The 16,712-nt window shown below is 43.9% G+C and overlaps 1 protein-coding gene across 6 annotated transcripts in view; it reads left to right on the plus strand.

Moving 5' to 3' along the window:
• Positions 1-320: 320 nt before the first annotated feature.
• The window catches only part of LOC128122392 (mucin-17-like), a 58,128-nt gene continuing 41,736 nt past the window's right edge, over positions 321-16,712 (plus strand). For 5 of the 6 annotated variants that reach the window (XM_052757928.1, XM_052757929.1, XM_052757930.1 and 2 more), the window contains exon 1: positions 8,069-16,086. In XM_052757928.1, coding sequence (XP_052613888.1) covers positions 8,069-16,086 — 8,018 coding nt within the window. Of the gene's footprint in view, positions 827-8,068; positions 16,087-16,712 lie in introns of those variants that run through there. The other variant, XM_052757932.1, reaches the window with a different exon arrangement.

The following is a 16,712-nucleotide window of genomic DNA, read 5'->3' on the forward strand; positions in this document are numbered from 1 at the left end:
AAAGTTAACTCAAAGGATCCCACCTTTAGAAGTCTTTTCCCACCAGTTCAACAGTGCTAACTGGATTTTAGACTCTTTTGGAAGTGAAGATGAAGCCAGCTGGATCCTGTATGTCTACCCTTGAAAAAAATGCTTGGTTAGGAGCACTAGAGTCAGCGCTAGCGTCGGAGCGGTGCGGTTGGCGCCGAGGATTAGACCCCAGAGGTCTGTCTGCCGGGTGAGAAGCGGAAGGACGAAGCTGGCCCGCCGCGGGCCACACCCTTCGCACGTGCGCCTTGTGCAGGCGTTGCTCGCCGCGCAGGCGCACTGAGGGGAGGAAGTAGGAGTTGCACCAAGAGCGCGAAAGCGTTGAATGGAAACTTGAGCTCTGGGCCCTCTGGTGGAGGCTGCACTGAGGAGGGAGGATGGACGAGGCCACCTCCTGCGCCTGGGGAGTCCCGGTCCCTCCCCCTTGGAGCTCTGGACACAGGCCCAGGACCCGGCGGCGGCGGGCAGTGAGCCCGCCGGGCGCCCTTCGCCACCCGCGCTTCTCACGCACTCGTCGCCTCCTCAGAGGAAAAGCCTCTCTCTGTGCGTGCGGGGAGAAGGGCGGCGACTCGTGGGACCTGGGGCGGGCGATGAGCGCTCACGTCGTGGGCCTCCCACAGCATTCTCTCCCGTTCACAGCGTTCTCCCAGTTTGCCCTTCTGTTGCTAATCCGGGCCTTCCCGAACGCTGCAGCGGGCCCGGTTTCCACACCATCATCAACTTTTCCTGGGCCAGGGACGCGCAGAGAGCCCCGAAGCCTTGAGCCCCGAAGCCTCCTCTTCAGACGTGGTCCGTGAAAGTGGGTACAAATGAGGGAGCTGGAGGGAAGTTGAGTTCAGCCATAGCGTTTGTGCGGCTCTCTGGTTCGCAAGTGCATCCCGGTGTGTTTTCACTTGAGCCGCGAGGGCTCCAGGCTTTCTGGATGGTTACATGATTTTTTTTTTTTTTTTTCAGGTTTGCAGCAGTGACTGGTGTAAAAGGTCAAAACCCAAGTGTACTCATGTAGAATATTCCGCATCGGGTTTCTGTTGCCTTTAAATTTAAGGCATCACAGGAGGTTAGCTGTGTTGCTTTCCTGTAGATTTAAGATGTGTGAGTTTGACAAACTGTCCGTTGTAACCATTTCCCAGAAAATAGGCTTCTTTAATGTGCTGTAGAAACCCTCTTCCATGTCAGCATGCCAACCGATTTAATTTCCCAGCGCCTGCCTTGGGGCCACATCTATGTCTCTCAATTCAAACACCTGTCCTTTTCAAGGACCATTTCAGTTAATGATTGGCCACCTGATCTGTCTTTTTGCTTGTCTTTGTCTATGTAGCGTTCCTCATCCACTTTTATTGACTCTGAGAACTTTCCTCAGTAGGGATCCCTATTACACCATCTCTGCTTCTGTACCATGTTCAACACTTTCTTCCATCTTCGTTCATCCACTTCTAATAATGGAGGAGATCATCTGTCATGCATTGTTTAATTATTTAATTGTGGTCTGTTTCTAACCTGTGACCAGGTCCAGGCATTTATATAGTATAGATGTCACTGGAGAAATTACAAAACAGTAGTGAGTTTTTCCTGCTTTTTGGAAACTGGGACTATTTCATAAATCTTAGGTGTTAAGCACTCGGGAGGTAGAGCCAGGCGGATCTCTGTGAGTTCGAGGCCAGCCTGGGCTACCAAGTGAGTTCCAGGACAGGCGCAAAGCTACACAGAGAAACCCTGTCTCGAAAAACCAAAAAAAAAAAAAAAAAAAAAAAAAAGAATCTTACAAGTTGCCGGGCAGTGGTGTACACTTTTAATCCCAGCACTCGGGAGGCAGAGCCAGGCGGCTCTCTGAGTTCGAGGTCAGCCTGGGCTACAGAGTGAGATCCAGGAAAGGTGCAAAGCTACACAGAGAAAAACAAAACAAAACAAACAAACAAAAAAAGAATCTTACAAATTAAGCCCATCATTGAATAAGTGAAGTCATACTTAGTACAGAGTTTAAATATTCTTCTAGCTTTGGTGAATACAGGTAGTTCCTACCTTGTTCCCCCTGACACATACCTTTTATAAATATAGAAAAGAGAATGATATTTTTTGTTTGATTGTTTGTTTGTTTTGGAGACAGGGTTTCTCTGTGTAGCTTTGCGCCTTTCCTGGAACTCACTTGGTAGCCCAGGCTGGCCTCGAACTCACAGAGATCCTCCTGCCTCTGCCTCCCGAGTGCTGGGATTAATGGGATTAAAGCTGTGTGCCACCACCACTGCCCGAGAATGATATATTTTTTTAAAGATTTATTTATTTATTATGTATACAGCATGTATGACTTCAGGCCAGAAGAGGGCACCATATCTCATCACAGATGGTTGTGAGCCACCATGTGGTTGCTGGGAATTGAACTCAGGACCTCTGGAAGAGCAGGCAGTGCTCTTAACCTCTGAGCCATCTCTCCAGCCCGAGAATGATATTTTTAAAAGCACCTTAAGAGAAATTTTTACTTCATTTTCTCTTCATGAAGGAAGATGATTACCAGCAACAACTGTGGTGAACTTATCTTAGGTAATGGCTCTGTGCTTCCTGCTTGTCCAGAAAAGCCCAATGTGACTATCACACGGCCAGTCTTCCTGACAGTGCTGGGCATGTCAGCTTTCTAACAGGCAATTAGTTTTAGATCTTCAGATAGAGCAATTTCATTTTTAAATCATTCACTCATTCAGTCATTCAGCTGACATACTATCAATCCTCTACTAGATGGTGTGGACTGTGCTTGATTTTGGGATAAGAAAAGAACAAAATATTGGCCTATCGGGCGAATAACGACTTGTGATGGAACGAAGATGCATAAACAGATCCACAGGTTACTAATAATGCTTTGACTTATTTTGTATTGTTGAAAGTTTAGGAATATATATGTGGTAGTTTGAATCTAACCGGCCTCCATAATCTCATAGGGAGTGGCACTCTTAGGAGGTGTGATTTTGTTGCAGTGGGTATGGCCTTGTTGGAGGAAGTGTATCATTGTTGGGGCAGGCTTTGAGGTTTCCTATGCTCAGGGTACTGCCCAGTGTCTCAGTTGACTTCCTGTTGCCTGCAAGCCAAGATGTAGTCACCACCATGTTTCCCTGCCCGCTGTCATGCTCCCCGTCATGATGACTATTGACTGAACCTCTGAAACTGTAAGGGAGCCACCCCAGCCACCCTAATTAAATGTTTTCTTTATAAGAGTTGCTGGAGTCATGGTGTCTCTTCACAGCAATAAAAACTTAACTAAGACAATATAACACTTTTCACAATTGGAGTAGACATCTTGAACTAGCAGTGTCTACTGTACTGTAAGACTGGGAATTCACTTAATTGATAGAGCGAGTGCATGCCTAGCATGAAGCGCTGGGTTCTATTTCTAGCACCACATTAAAAAAATGAAAGGTGGGCATAATGGTACACACCTCTAATCCCAGCACTCAAGAGTTGGAGATAGGAGGATCAGAAGTTCAACATTGTCCTGGGACTAAAAAGAGAATCCAGTTATATGAGACGTCTTAAAAAAAAAAAAAGATTCACAGTGACTTGTAAAATATTTATAGAGTTAACATGAGGAATAATTTGTATTCTCACAGAAGTGTATTCATTCAGATGAGCCTCTCATAGTTTTTGTTGCTTGTAAAATTTATAGAGATAGGTATATTTCTTCCTTTTGATGGATTAGTGCTGTGGGATGGTCTGTATGTCAAGTGTGTTGCTGATTGGTCAATAAATAAATCACTGATTGGCCAGTGGCCAGGCAGGAAGTATAGGCGGGACAAGGAGGAGAATAAAGCTGGGAAGTGGAAGGCTGAGTCAGAGAGACACTGCCAGCTGCCAGCATGTAAAGATGCCGGTAAGCCACGAGCCACGTGGCAAGGTATAGATTTATAGAAATGGATTAATTTAAGCTGTAAGAACAGTTAGCAAGAGCCTGCCACGGCCATACAGTTTGTAAGCAATATAAGTCTCTGTGTTTACTTGGTCGGGTCTGAGCGGCTGTGGGACTGGCAGGTGAGAGAGATTTGTCCTGACTGTGGGCCAGGCAGGAAAACTCTAGCTACAGATTAGTAATTTGGAGAGGGGTTGGTGGCAGTTTCATTTCATCTGCATTTTGGATCATATTCTGAAATAGGACCTACTAGGTGTGAAGACTTAAGCATTTCTTTGCTCACTCGAAATGCTATGCTTTCTCTGCAGGACTTCCTGGAAATGATGCAGAAAGTACCGTGACTTAAAAAGAATAGCATTTATTTAGGGTTCTCTATACATAGTTAAAATGTTCTTCACATCCACTCTGTAAAGTGAGCATTGCATTTCAAGTATATCCAAAATGAAGTCTTTGGCAGGTTTTGATATTTTAAGTCTGTTATGATTAGGTTTGCCTTGGCATCAGACATAAGGCAGTTTGACATCAGGCCCTTGTAATGGCTCACAATACCAAGAACTGGCAAATTACTACTTTGGTTTCCATTGATGGCCAAACAAGGATGAAGGAAAACTTTGTAGACTTTGACCAACCATACTCTCAACATTCTAATCCTAGACTTTAGATAAAAGGATTGAACTGGATTATGTGAGAGGACAACTACTGTTGAAAGTAAATAGGTATATATGAATTGGCCCACCATCTACAATTAATCACTGTAATCACTTTGATAGTCCATGAATTTCTCCACTGTTTGTGTAGTATGTAATAAAAATGCCAATATCTGGTAGTTCATTTGCAAATCTTAATTGATTTTGAAGCTGTAGGATACCTCACTGTTAGCTGGGATTATTGTTTATTTTTTAACTCTTTTCATTAAAACTCTAGGTGTTCTGTGGATGTAGCTCAATGGTAAAGAGCTTGCCTAACATGTGTGAGGCCCTGGCTTTTAGTGTCAGTAATGTCAGTAGTGCGCGCGCGCACACACACACACACACACACACACACACACACACACACACACACTTACTTCTAGAATGGACTTTAATTCAGATCCCTAACAGCTTCATGAGCTTCAGTTCTTTTATTTAGTTCTGCTGTGCTGCAGAAGTGGTGCTGATGTCCCATGAAGACAGAAACCCCTGAGTTGTTGGCACTGCCAAAGAGCCTGTATATAAGCTAGAAAAAGCTCTGTTTTCAGTGTGGGAAGGGATGCATTATTATTAATTTATTTCTCAATTTCCCTTTTCAGTGGCAAGTTTTTGTTAAGCATATACTTGACAGAACTTGTAAATTCAGTCGGGGAGCTGACTTACTTGCCACAAGCTTTGGAGGAAGGAGGAAATGTTTCTCTAGTTCCTGATTAAGGACTTGCTTTTATGCTAAAGTAGTTGCCTAATCTGAATATCTTAGAGTCTTCAGTTACCTTGGCAAATCTTTATCTAAATATTTGCATAAACTCCTGTGTGAATTAGTTTTTTGGTTTTTCTCCTTTTTGGTTGTTTGAGACAGGGTCTCACTATGTGGCCCTGGCTGTCCTGGAACTCACTTTGAAGACTCAGAGATCCACCTGCCTCTGCCTCCCAAGTGCTGGGATTAAAGGTGTGAACCACCACCACCTGGCCAAACATTTATTTCTTTGACTGCTTGTGGAATGACTTAAGCAGTGAATAAATCAGATGTAGAAAAGGTATTCCAACTGATTCTGAGGGTTTTTTTGTTTTGTTTTTGTTTTCTTTTTTCCTAGACTCCATGGTTATAGGGCTAGGGTGTCTAAGTCAGAAGCAAGGGTGTTAGTGATGGAGTGGAATAGACTTACCATGATCAGTTCCACCCACACATTCCTCAGTGTGTGATTCAAGCCTTGATCCACAGGAGGCAAGAGTCTGCAGGAAGTATAGCTTCCATCTGCCGATTTGAAACCTGTGAGTGTGTGGGATTCATACCACATTTCTGGCTTAGATCCCTAAATTGGCACCAGAAACTTCTGGAATAGATTGAGGTGGTGACAATGAGTCATACCAGATTGTACCTAGACTAGAACTGGGTAGCCAGACCCTGTGTTGTGTCTGCTTCTCCTCACTTAGGATAATGGTCTAAGAATTATGTGTATACTTTTGTTTTTTAAACATAGAACAATTATTATTACAAGCATTTTAAATTCATCTGTTTGGTTGGACCTAGGACAGTTACATTCTGTGTAATAATGGCTCAGACTCCCCTTGTGCGGCTGTCAGACATTAAGATTTAGTCATTATTTAAGACACGTATTTTAAGATAGCTATTTTCATTATCTTAACTTTTGAGTTTAGAAATAAGCTTTCTTGGACTGTGAAACAAAATTACTGATAATTATATACAGAAGGTTATATGTTAAGAATGTGGTAAACAGAAAAATAAAAACAAGTCTAAGAAGGAATTCAGTGGTGGAATAATTAGAAAGAGAATAGTGGGAGGTTATAGCCATTTCATATATTGAGTGTATATTATACCAAGAGTCTGTATCATCCCACAAGAAAAGCAGTGGTGCAGATGGAGGCACAGGCAAGGTACAGCTGCTGGTAACTTCGCACAGGAAGCGTCCCTTTGTACTTAACTAAATGCCCTTTTTGTTTTCTTGAAGAGACCATTTAAGTTTTCAACAGGTTGCAGGTTTAAACAACTGTGGTGTGTATGTGTGTGTGATGTTCTTGAGGCTGTAACTTTCTGAGTTCTTTCAGTTTGGGTAGAGTGAACCTCTGTGCACCTTGAGGTGTCAGCAGACATCAGAAGATGTTTGTGTCCTGACAAAGAAATATCTGAGTAAAGTCTAATGGTCAATCTCTTCATAAAGAATGTATCATTCCATGTTCCTAGGTTAAGGAAAGGCAGTGGATAGTATAACCTCCTAGGTTAGCACTGGGACAGAGCAGAAAGGGCATTGAAACTATTACAGATTGTGGATGTCAGTCTCCCCCCACCCCCCCAAAGGTGCCAGTAACTAGAGTAGTTAGTAATTCTCTTCTCAGATAATATGAACCATGAAGTCTCTTAATAATTCTTACTCGTCTGTGTAAGACAACAGAATCTCATTGAGTCTGTTAGCTATATCGTTTCTGAGTGGCCCATACCCTCTGTTTATCTGAGATGGGCTTATACTTAATTTTGGAACATAGGTATAAAGCTGTATAGCTCAAAGCATTACTGTAAGCTGTTACAATTTATAAGCATCCTGCTTACCCATATGTATCAGTATGCAGTATGACATAAAATGTTTTTAAATTTGTAAAGAAAGTGTAACAATCAAGTGAGAGAATATAAAAGACTATAGATATAAAATGCATTTTGGTAAAGAAGGTTAAAGAGAAAGAATGCTTTCAGATGAGAAAGGATTGTAGGTGGTAGTTTTGTCCTAAAGTAAGCAGTGTTCCAAAATGTACATCAAAATTGAGGACAAACAGAAAGGTTAAGCACATTACAGAAGGTCTAAGTTAAAAAGGTCTGTGAGAGGTAAAACTTGAAGAAAGATGCTATTGTATTATTAAGTTTACAATTATGGCCTGCAGATAACTTAGTGGATAAAGGTACTTGCCACCTCACAATGCAAGCCTGGTGACCAGAGTTCCAACCCTGGAAGCCTCTTAAAGGTGAAAGGAGAGAACCCACTCCATAGGCTGTCCTTTGACTTCTGCATACATGTTGAGGCATGTGCCACCATACAACAATAATAAAAATGTCTGACTTTATTATAATTAAAGATTATTTTTAAAGTCCTAACAACAGACATCATTTGATGCTTATTTCATGGATCAGTCTACTCTGGACATTAGGGAAAAAAGCTACAGAAGCAAGAAACAGGGTACAGATACTCTAAGATAACTTTTCAATTTGGCCTTTTGAGTTTTCTACAACAAAGTTGAAAGAGAATCCAAAAGGGGGAATGATCACAGACAAGAAAGCAAGCAGAATCCAACTGGGACCCTGCCTAGTAATGGTTTTGTAACAAAGGTCAGCTGTCATAAATAAAGGGCGGGGCGGGGTAGGCCTGGTTGCCAAGGTTCCCTGAGCTCAGGGGGCTTTCATTCAGTTTCCCACCAGTGTGGGGCAGCACTGTGGATTGAGTCCCTACTGCATGTCATGTCTCTACTGCAGTTTGGCGCACGAAGGCTTCTCTTCACGTGGCAACTTTTGTGGCTGCTGGCCCTGGCTGTTCCCATTCCAGAGTTCACTGGAAACCCAGTCCAGTTGACTTCAGAGCCCTGGGTGCCAACCAAGCTCTGGTCTTGGCACCCCTCTGATCATCCACCTAAATCCCCACATACTCGAGCACCCAAGACAGACACAGGGGGCACTGAGGATCTGGGGTCCTCTGCTTCCACAGAAGTGTTGGTCCCTCTTGAGGAGTTGACTGACAGTTTACTTCCGTTCCAGGATCCCAGTACTTCTCGGGAGCCGAACCCAGAGCCTGAGGAGCTTGCTGTTTCACATCAGGATCTGACCAACAAGCTGATACCACCTGGGAAGCAGCCAAAGAACATTTTAATGCTAAAGGGGGATCAAATTCAGGCTCCCATTGTGCCTTCACAGTTCAGAAGTACTCCCAGTCTATCTGAGGCTACAGATCATCAATTGTATGAAGTAATTGTTCCACCACTAGACAGCCGGAGTTCAAAAGCAACAAAGTTCACTGTTTCACCCAAGGAGTTGAAGAAAGATCTAGCTCAGCATAAGAAACTTGCTAAAGTGGTTGTTGGAAAACCTCAAAAAATCATGGATGATTATTATGAAGACCTAAATATGAATGAAACTTATTCTTACAGCCTTCCTCTGCAATCCCAGGAGAGTGCAGATGAAATGCCAGAGCTCTTAGAACAGGTTGAACCTGACCAGTTGGAGACACAAGTTCCAAATCCAGAGAATCCCCTTCAGGATGCTCCAGATTATTTCCCACAACCCCCTGAGGAAGATGAGCCTTTAATCCCAGCTCACCGTCCTCTTCCTTCTGAGGAACGACCAGTGCATCCTGATATAAATGGTCCACCTCCAAATAGAAATGAAGCTCAGCACTCAAACTTGCGAAATGTCACAGTGAATCCTGTTGATCTTGAGACAGTGACTTCAGAGGCAGATACGGAGGCACAAGCTACTCTGAGCCAGCCACAGACCCTAGGGCAGTTTCCAGAGAGTTCTGAGTTGTTGGAACCTTCATCAACCCAACACGAGGCCCCAGATGAGATTTTAGAGCTTCCTGAAGACCTTGAAAATTCTGGTAGCCAGCTAGAAGCTCTGGCTCCGTCTACAAAGCTCCCTGAAGAAATCAGTCTAGTTGAGCAAGAGGCTACAGTTCCAGTTCCAGAATCCTCTATGCAGAGTGTAGTTGAAACTCCACTAACTACAATTCCACATCCCAGTCAGGATCAAGTTCTCCATTATACTTCGCCCAAGATTACAGTCAAACCTGTAGATGTGGCAGTTACAATAACTTCTGAACCTGGAAAGGAGATTGAGTCATCTCCATATGAGGAAGAGACTCCAACTCAGACTCCAGGTCCTCTTGTCGGAGCTGAACCTTTCCCCAGCCAGCAGCAGCAGCCAGCTGAACCTTCTGGGTATCCTGAGGAGGTTGAATCTTCTGGAATTGATTTGGAATCTCCAATTCAGCCTCAAGAGAATGCAGAGGAGGTGGGGCCCTTACCAACCCAGCAGGAAGATCTGTCTCAACATCTGGGCCCTGTGTTGGAGGATGAATCTTCTCCCAGTGAACTAGAGCAGCCAGTTCAACTTTCTGAGTCTCCTGAGGAGGTAGGATCAGGTTCTGGAAACCAGCCTGAAGCCTCAGTTCAGCCTGCAGAGGTCCCTCCAGTCGAGCAGGAGGCTCTGCTTCAAACTTCAGAGTCTCCTATTGAGAGTGTAGGTGAAACTTCACCATTTCACCAAGTCCAGCCAGATCAGAGTGAAGAGCACCATTATCACTTGCCACATGTTACAGCTAGACCTGTGGATGTGGCCCTCACCATAACTTCAGAGCCTACCAAGGAGACTGAATCTTCTCTTGCCCAGCAGGAATCCCCAGTGCATCCTTTGGAGTATGCTGATGAGATGGAACCCTTTCTGAATGGGGAGAAGCCTCCAGCTCAGGCTTCTGAGCCTCCTGAGGAGAGTCAATTTCAAAGCCAGCTGGAGGTACCAGCTCCAGCCTTTGAGTATGCTGAAGAGTTTAAACCTTCTGCATCTGATCAGGAACAAGCAGCTCAGTTTCCAGAGCATCATGAAGTGACAGTTTTACCCCCAGGTCACTATCAAGCTCAGCATTCTAGCTTGTCAAATGTGACTGGTCAACCTCCAGATGTGGAGATTACCATAACAGAAAAACCCGTAGCTGAGATGGGAACTTCTCCTGTGTACCATGAGGCTACAGCATCTCCTGAAGAGGTTGAAATGCCAAATCAACAGGATATTCTGTCTCAATCCCCAGAACCTATTTTGTATCATAAACCTCTAAGCCAACAAGAAGACACAGCTGGAATATCACAGATCTCTGAGGAAGGACAACCCTTTCCAGACCAGCAGGAGGCTCCAGAACAGATTATAGAGCAGCCTAATGAAGAGGTAGCTCAACCTCCAGATTATCATGAATTAACAGTTCCATCCCTGGGTCATGGTCAAGTTCATCCTCCAGCATCACACAATGCCCCAACTCAGTATCCAACCATCCTAACAGAGGAGCAAAATTCTCTAGTTGGTCAAGAGGTCCCAACCCAGCCTGAAGAACTTCCTGAGGAACCTGCTCCAGAACAGATTATAGAGCAGCCTAGTGAAGAGGTAGCTCAACTTCCAGCTCACCATGAATTAACAGTTCCATCCCTGGGTCATGGTCAAGTTCATCCTCCAGCATCACACAGTGTCCCAACTCAGTATTCAACCACCTCAACAGAGGATCAGCATTCTTCAGTTGGTCAAGGGGTCCCAACCCAGCCTGAAGAACTTCCTGAGGAACCTTCTCTAAGTCAGCAGGTTAGCTCAGCTTGGCCTTCAATGACAGATACATATTTTTCACCTGCAGATCTAGAGGCAATGTTCAGAACTGAACATTCAAAATCATATAAAACCACCGTTAAACATGTGGACCCAGCACTTACCATAACTCGAAAGCCCTCTCTGGAGATTGGATCAGTTCCATTTCCGCAGGAGGACCTACTTGAGCCCATAGATTCCACTGAGCAAGGTAAATTTTCACAAATCCAGACTAGTGCCCTTTCAAAGCCTCCATATGTCTTCGAAACTGAATCTCCAGCCTTCCAAGAGGCCATAGCTCAGACAACAAAGGTGCAACCTAAAGAGGTGCACCTTTCTTCAGCTCAGCAGGAAGCCTCCGAACTGCCTCCAGGTCACAGTATGGGAATAAGACCTTCTTTCCATCAGCAAATGGCCACAGACCTCCATGAGAATCACACTCCCAAACCACTGAAAAATACTGTAACTCACATTCCAACACACAAGATGATAGTTCCAAGGCCAGATAAGGATCGAGTAGAGTCTACGTCATCACCTAATGGGTCATTTCGGACTTTGGACCTAGAAGTTACTGCAACTTCAGAAATTATTCAAGAGGCTGAGCATTTACCGAAGAGAACTATAAATCCACAGACTAATTTTCAAGGGGAAATTTCACACCCAACTAAAACCACAGTTCAATCTTTGGATCTGGAACTTGCCATAAATCTACAACCTACTAGTAAGGACAAACTTTCTCAAACTATTCAGGAGACTACAAATCAGATGATGGGACCACATAAAGAGGTTGTAGCTCAAGGTCCAGAATATAATGAGATGACAATTCCAACACCAACTGAGAATCAAGCTGAGTATCTAGTATCACCCACTGCCTCATTTCAGTCCTTAGACCTAGAACTCACCGTAAGTTCAGAGCCTACCAGAAAGCCTCACCATCCTACAACACCCCCCAAAACAGAGCACTCTATGGTGATACATCCAGAGCATGTTCACATTCAACATCCAAACCCAACTAAAACTACAGTTCAAACTTTGGATCTGGAACTTGCCATAACTCCTCAACCTATTGTTGAGGGAGAATTTTCTCTTAGTATGCAAGAGAACATAACTCAGATTACAGAGCCACCCGAAGAGGCTGTAGCTCCAGCCCCAGTGTATCAAGAGGTCACAGTTCCAACACCAGGTCAGCCTCAAGCTGAGTATCTAGTTTCACCCAATGCCACATTTCAGCCCTTGGACCTGGAACTCACCATAACTTCAGAGCCTACTAGAGAGACTCACCATCCTTTAATTCCAAAGCAGACAGTAATAGTTCATCCTCCAAAGCGCCCTCTGGTGATACATCCAGAACAGGTTCACACTCAGCATCCAAACCCAAATAAAGTTACAGTTCAAACTTTGGATCTGGAACTTACCTTAGCTCCACAACTTATTGCTGAGGGAGAACTTTCTTCAAGTGTGCAAGGGACCACAACTCAGATTACAGAACCACCTGAAGAGGCTGTAGCTCCAGCTCCAGTGTATCAGGAGGTAACAGTTCCAACACCAGGTCAGGCTCAAGCTGAGTATCTGGTTTCATCCAATACCACGTTTCAGCCCTTGGACCTGATACTCACCATAACTTCAGAGTCTACTAGAGAGGTTCACCATCCTTTAATTCCAAACCAGAATATAATAGTTGTTCCTCCAAAGCATGCACTGGTGAAACATCCAGAACAAGTTCACACTCAGTACCCAAACACAGCTGAAATCACAGTTCAACCTTTGGATATGGGACTTACCAAAACTCCACAACCTACTCTTGAGGGAGAACTTTCTCAAACTATGCCAGAGAGCACAATTTATCTTACAGAACCACCTAGAGAGATTGTAGCTCCAGCCTCAGTGTATCAGGAGGTGACAGTTCCAGCACCAAGTAAGGATCAAGCTGAGTATCCAACAGCACCTATTGTCTCATTTCAGCCCTTAGACCTGGAACTCACCATAACTTCAGAGCCTACCAGAGAGCCTCATCATCCTACAAGTCCAAAGCAGACAATAATAGTTCATCTTCCAAAACGCCCTCTTGTGAAACATCCAGAACATGTTCATGTTCAGCACCAGAAGCCAACTCAAGTTACAGTTCAACCTCTGGATCTGGAACTTACTGTATCCCGTCAAACTACTGCTGAGGAAAAACTTTCTCAAACTGTGCAGAAGAGCACAACTCAATTTACAAAACCACCTAAAGAAGTAGTAGCTCCAGTGCCAATATATCAGGAGGTGACAGTTCCAGCACCAGGTCAGGCTCAAGTTGAAGGTTCAACATCTCTTGTATCATTTCAGCCTTTGGATCTGGGACTCACCATAAGTTCAAAGCCTACAAGAGAGGCTCACCATCCTACAACTCCAAAGCACCCTCTGGTGATATATCCAGAACATGTTCACACTCAGCATCCAAACCCAGCTGAATTCACAGTTAAATCTTTAGATCTGGAACTTACCATAGCTCCAAAGCTGACTACTGAGGGAGAACTTTATGAAAGTATGCAAGAGACTACAACTTATCTTACAGAACCACCTAAAGAGGCTGTAGGTCCAGCCCTAGAGTATCAGGAGACAACAGCTCCAACACCAACTCAGAATCAACTTGAGTATCCAACCTTACCCAGTGTCTCATTTCAGCCCTTGGAACTTGAACTCACCTTAAGTTCAGAACCTGCTAGAGAGACTCACTACTTTATAACCTCCAAGAAGACTGTAAGAGTTCATCCTCCAAAGCACCCTCTGGAGATACATCCAGAACAAGTTCATACTCAGCATCCAAACCCAGCTAAAGTAACAGTGAAACCTTTGGATCTGGAACTTACCTTAGCTCCACAGCTTACTGCTGAGGGAGAACTTTCTCAAAGCATGCAAGAAAGCACAACTCAGATTACAGAACCTCCTAGACAGGTTGTTGTAGCTGAGTATCCAGTTTCACCCAGTGTCACATTTCAGCTCACAGACCAGGAACTCATAACTTCAGAGCCTACTAGAGAGCCTCACCATCCTACAACTCTAGAGGAGACTACAGTTCCTCCTCCAGAGTACCCTCTGGTGATATATTCAGAGCCTTTTCACAATAAGCATTCAAATCCACCTCAAGTCACTGTTCAGCCTTTGGATCTAAAACGTACTGTAACTCATCAACCTACTAATGAGGGAGAACTTTCTCAAAGTATGGAAGAGGGCACAACTCAGATTACCAAACCACCTAAAGAGGGTATAGCTCTAGCCCCAGAATTTCAAGAGGTGACAGTTCCGATACCAATTCAGGGTCAAGCTGAGTATCCAACACCAGCCAGGATCTCATTTCAGTCTCTGGACCAGGAACTCACCATATCTGCTCAGCCTCCTGCAGGGACTCACTATCCTCTAGCTCTGGAGACTACAGTTCATCGTTCAGGTCACAATGTGCTGCTAAACCCAGAACTTGTCGCTCCTATTACAAGAACTCTAACTGAAGTCATAGTTGAACCTGATGATTATATCCCATCTACAGTAGGAAACATTACTGAAAATTTGCAGAGGACCACAGCTAAGGTTACAAAACCACCTAAAAAGTTTGTAGCTCAAACTCTAGGATATGCGGAGGGTGAGGTTCCAGCTCTAATTCAGGATCAAGCTGAGTATCTAACACCACCATATCAGCCCTTAGACATGGAACCCACTGTAACTTCAGAGCCTACTAGAGAGGCTCATCATCCTGCAATTCTCAGTGAGACTAAAGGTCGTCTTCCAATGAATTCTCAAGTGACACTTCTAGAACAGAATCACATTCAGCATCCAAGCATAACTGAAATCCCGGTTCATCCTTTAGATTTGGAAGCTGCCATAACTCATCAACTTACTACTAGGGAAGGACTCTTTAAAACTGTACAAAAGACCTTCTCTCAGCCTGCACAGCTACATGAGAGGCTTGGTACCAAAGCTCCAGTGTTTGATGATAGTAAAGATGCAATGCCAGGTCATCAAATTCAGCATATGATGTCACACAAGGTCCCAGTTAAACATCTTGATGTAGAGCATGCTACTACTGAAGTATCTAAGATAGAGGGTGAACTTTCTGAAGCCCCAGAGAATATTACTATTCCTCCTCCAAATAACCCTGAAGAGACACTCCCACCTTCTGACAAGATTCAGGTTCAACCTCCAAACATAACTCACTATTTACACTCAGAATTTTCGGTTACTCGACAACCTAATACAATGGTTAAACGTTCTGCTCGTATGAAGGACACCCCAGCTCAGACTTCAGAGATACCTATGGAGACTGTAGCTCAATCTCTAGAGCATTATGAGATAACACCTCTAACTTCAGTTCATGTTGAAACTCAACATTCATATTCATCAGCTATAGAGCCTGAGCATTCTGAAGTCCTAGAGTCGGCGCATCCTGAAGTCCTAGGGACTACATCTTACCTAGAGTCTGCTCATTCTGAAGTCCCAGACACTATATTTTATCCAGAACCTTCACATTCTGAAGTTGCAGAGACTACAGTTTATACAGAGTCTGCCCGTTCTGAAGTCCCAAAGACTACAGCTGCTTCTACAGAGGCTTTGGATTGTAGAGTCTCAAACACTGCAGCTATTTCTCCAGAGTCTGCACATTCTGAAGTCCCAGCAACTACAGCTGCCCCTACAGAGGATGCAGACTGTAGAGTCGCAACAATTATAGCTGTTTTTTCAGAGTCTCTACATTCTGAAATCCCAACAACTACAGCTGCTTCGAAAGAGGCTGCAGATGTTGGAGTCTCAACAATTGCAGCTGTTTCTCCAGAGGTTGCACATCTTAAAGTCCCAACAACTACAGCTGCTACTCCAAAGTTCCCTGAAATGACACCTCTACCTCCAGATCTGGCTGAGAAACAGTATCCAAGCCCAGCTGAAGTCACAGTTACATTTTTCAAAGTGAAACTTACCTCAACTACATATCCTGAAAGTTCTAGTACAGAACAAGATTTAGCTACGGAACAAAATGCCTACTTGTACACCGACATCTGTGACTTCTGCTTGTGTGAAAATGAGACACTGTTGTGCATTCATCTCAGCCCAGTGCGGAGACTCCAGCAAGTGCCTGTGCCAAAGCCCGACACCTACAATGACACTTTTGCTATCTTGTAAGACTCTCCTTTATTTCTGTTTTACAGCATGCCTGACATAGCACCCTTTTTCTCAAAGCCTTCCTGGACCTTCCTTGTCACCCAAATTCCCATTGACTGACTTTCTGCTCTTCTCTTGTCAACTTTTCCTTGTCCTCAGTTCCCTTCTTCCTCCAGTGTCCCTTCTCCAGTCTTTTATTTATGATAGTCCTTCTTTTTCTATATTCATTCTTATTTAGCCCCATTATATCATTGCTTAACCTTTGGTCTTCTGTTTCATTCCTCCCTTTTAATAATTTATCTTATTAGTGAGGGTGCATCAGAGTGATTAGAGTAGATGCTGGAGCTGGACTCCTGGGCTTTGACCTAAACTCTGCAACCCTGGGTAAAGTATCTTGCTGTGAATTGACTTCCTCACCTGTAAAATGAAGAATATATGATGGCTACTGTTTCACAGAACTGTTGTGAGGTTTAGTTGACTACATGGAATACTTATCTTAGTTCTTAGCATACATGAATGTTAGCTTTGCAATCTCAGTTATGTCCAGAGCTCATTCTTGTTCTTAGTTTTCTATATTTTTCCATGTATTGTGTGCACTACTCAGGGCTAAGAAGTATGGGAGACATAGACGTGTGACATTTTC

Source organism: Peromyscus californicus, unplaced genomic scaffold (genome assembly GCF_007827085.1).
Source record: "Peromyscus californicus insignis strain IS unplaced genomic scaffold, ASM782708v3 Scaffold_3__1_contigs__length_106647218, whole genome shotgun sequence".
Lineage (NCBI taxonomy): Eukaryota > Metazoa > Chordata > Mammalia > Rodentia > Cricetidae > Peromyscus > Peromyscus californicus.